General features: G+C 42.7%; 1 protein-coding gene across 2 annotated transcripts in view; it reads right to left on the reverse strand.

Moving 5' to 3' along the window:
- Positions 1 to 3,514, reverse strand: part of RUNX1 (RUNX family transcription factor 1) — a 163,537-nt gene that overhangs the window by 38,797 nt on the left and 121,226 nt on the right. For both annotated transcript variants that reach the window (XM_072398272.1, XM_072398271.1), the window contains exon 5: positions 924 to 1,028. In XM_072398272.1, coding sequence (XP_072254373.1) covers positions 924 to 1,028 — 105 coding nt within the window. The remainder of the gene's footprint in view (positions 1 to 923; positions 1,029 to 3,514) is intronic.

The raw sequence follows: 3,514 nt of genomic DNA on the forward strand, positions 1-3,514 counted from the left end.
CAGGACGGAATATCTCTCCTCGTGTATACAAAGTCCATGTGGAAAATTCCCCCGGCCAGCATGGAACGCTGTGATATAGAATTGATGAGTTTATAAATTAAACATGAAAGGAAAGCTGGTGGAACAAAATCCGTCTGTGTTAGCAAATCCATTTATAAATCTTTCACATGGATGGGCGACGGATCGGAGAAATACGACCACTTATCCTGACTGTAAAATATCCCGGACACACAGAGGAGGCCGCAGGTTTAAAGTGAACCCGTGGTGCTTCTACAATTCAGGTCCTGCCTTCAATTTGTGTCCTTCTTCAGCTTCCTGTAATAAAGACCGGTCAGTGCCGTTCTCTCTTCCTGTGCAGCATGACTGGTCTTGTCTCCGCCCCTTCCTGTAGTTTTATACAGGAATTCTGTAGTGGGCGGGCTCACTGGGTCCCTCCCACAGCTCTATTCTCTGCATGTTTTTTTATAGCACAATAATGATATCACTGCTACCTTTACAGGATAATTCCTGGATTTACAAAGGTATTAGGCACACACACACACTGGATATGTCCTTTGTGGCTATTGATATATTAAAGGAAAACTTTTGTGGCTGGAGCTTTAAAAGCAGCTGCTATAGAAAATAACAACGTTGTTTCTGTACTTTGGAGCTGTGTGAGTGGTGAGAAGGCAGGAAAGGGTCTTCCCTGCCTAGCAATTTCATTCTACCATGATCACAGATAGGATTTCACATTAAGGCCCCCTCTGTAGGAGAAAAATGGTACAGCAACTTGACCATCCAGCCAACATAGCACACAACAAGCCATGCCTTGGATTCCTACACACCCATATACAGCAAAAGCTGAAATAGCACATTGAAGGAGTCAGAAGCAGCTGGGTTATTTGTATTAATACTGGAGAACTTATTAAACAAACGTGACTTACTTCTTGGTTCTCTTGGTCCATCCACTGTGATTTTTATAGCTCGATGGTAAGTGGCCACTTGCGGAGGATTGGTGAAGACGGTAATGGTCAGCGTGAAGCTTTTGCCTGTAAATAAAATAAAAAAATATTTTTTGTTTCAGGCATTATTTATACAAAATTAGTCAAATTTATTCTGGACTTTGCAGTGGGATGGGAGGTTGTAAATTTCTTTTTGTACTTTTTGATGGGGGGGTAAGTTTCTTCAAGTGAACCCATCAACCATTTTACACTTTTAATAGTTCCATTGAGAACCCTTTCAGCCAAAAAATGTCAATGGTGTGGCCATCTGATTGGGTTTCACCTTGGTGCTAGGACTATTTTAAAATCTGGGCTAAGCCCTGCCCACCTGCCCTCACCCATCCAATAAGAGCGCCCTTACTTGTCACACAAAAACAACTTTCAATGGGTACAGGTGTGACCATTGAGCACAAATTTGTCCAACTTTGGGCATAAAAAATGTACCCAAGAGGTGCAAAATAAAAATAATGTCTATCTTTCATTATTACCTTCCCTTTGGACCCGTTACACAGTAATTTTTTCCACCACTAGATGTCCTCGGTTTTCTGGTTTGACTGACGCCCAGTAGGAGCAAGGCGGCATGTGCCCGCCCCGTAGGAACCACAGTACAATGCTGCAGAAATTTGCTATGACATCATTAAGTCAGTGCCACCCCCTGCATCACATTGGACTACCAAGCCCCATAAAGGAAAAGCGGAACCCTGCATGTCAATTGATAGGTAGGGATATAAAAGAAAATAAGAATAAAAGCTGAGATTAGAAGGAGACTCTTCAGGGGGCTGGAGTGGGAGCCCTTGTTGGGTTTTTTAGCACTATAGACAAGTAGTCAGTCAAATGCATATGGACTTGTAATGTTGACAACGTTTCGCAGCTCTTCAAGCTGCTTCTTTATTCAGCTCCTGTTATTGTGACAACTCAACATTTTTCGAATACCCATCACTTTCAGTATCGGAGACCAGGGTCACCACAACCAATGTTGAGGGTGATTCCCACCAAGAATACCAGAAACCAAGCACCCAACGCTGTGTGGATCCAGCGGCAGGTCCAATGATTTGTAAAGGGGCTGCAATAGAACCGATCTCCATCAGTCCAAAGTAAGGTGTCCCCATTACCTAACAATTACCTCCAGCATATCTCCAATCTCCTATACCCGCCTGTAGCACGTCCTCAGTCTCCGGTCATCTCAAGCCATGCCTTAGCAGTCTCCGGCAGTCTTCTCTAGCACTGTATATATTAAGTATTATATGTGGCCCTCTCAGGATTCCAAAAACTAAATGTAAGCCCCCTAGTTATAAGTTCTCCACTACTCTTTTACATTCAATGTAAAGCTAAAAATAAGTTTTAGCTTTTACTTTTCTTCCCACAAAAAATCAGATATCTCTCTTAAATTTCATTACCAATGCACAGAGTGTAATAACCAATTAGGTTCCTTGTAAAAATCAATGGCTAATAGTAAACTCCAATTTACCTGCTGGTGAAGAATTACTTTGCAGGTGTTAGCTGCCTGAACATCTGATTGGTTGCCTTGAGCAATTTAATATAATGTTGCTAAAAACAGCCAATCAAAAGCTGACTTTTCTTTTTTGTCTCCCGCAGTAGATAAATTGTTTTGGTATCTGGACACTTTTACTTGATTCTTTTTATATGAAGTATTCCCATATTAATATCTGAAGAAGCCTGAGATGCCCTGGGATGATATCTGTTCTATGGCACGCTCCGGGTAACACAATCCTTTGTACAGTATGTTGGGTGGAGGTTAGAGAAATGACAGGGAAATTTACACAGGCCTGGTGCCCCTCCTATGTGGCACGGTGCCAATGCAAAGCCAGCGCAGAATAATGCTTATTTAGAACATGCCCGATATCTGTGAGAATCATAAATATTTACATACATAAATGTTTGGACAAAGGCGGTGGAAGGACTTCAGCACCAAACTGCTCCCTTTCCCATGAAGAACGTACAATTGACTAATAAATGTGACTGATGGGCTTAACGGGAGTGATGATTGGTCACTCTGCATTAAAGTGCACCTGTTATTTTATTGAAAGGATCACCCTGACAGCCCAGACAAACAGTAGAAGACCACATGGGGCTCTTGGTTTTTTGATAAAGAGAACTGGTCATTATTGGGCATAAGCAGGAAACTGATTATTTGGTTAGTTTTAAAGGGTTACTCCAGCCAAATGTTCCATCTAGTTTTATTGTGGAGCAGGTAAGATTTTGGCCAGGCTGTGACCTCATGGTTGGTCTTTTCCGTCTTGCACATAAAATACACAGACAGAAATACAAACTTTGGACCCTCTCATGATCTAATAAAATCTAGGGTGCCTGTGGGGTCAGTGTTTGGATCTGAGGTGCCTGTTGTGGCAGTGCTATGATCTGGGGTACCTGTGGGGGGAGTGTTATGATGTGGGGTACCTGTGGGGTCAGAGTTATGATCTGGGGTCCTTGTGGGGGCAGTGGTATGATTTGGGGTACCTGTGCAGGCAGTGTTATGATCTGGGGTGCCTGGGGGCAGTGTTATGATCTAGGGT

The sequence above is a fragment of the Pyxicephalus adspersus genome, chromosome 1 (assembly GCF_032062135.1).
Source record: "Pyxicephalus adspersus chromosome 1, UCB_Pads_2.0, whole genome shotgun sequence".
NCBI classification, from domain to species: domain Eukaryota; kingdom Metazoa; phylum Chordata; class Amphibia; order Anura; family Pyxicephalidae; genus Pyxicephalus; species Pyxicephalus adspersus.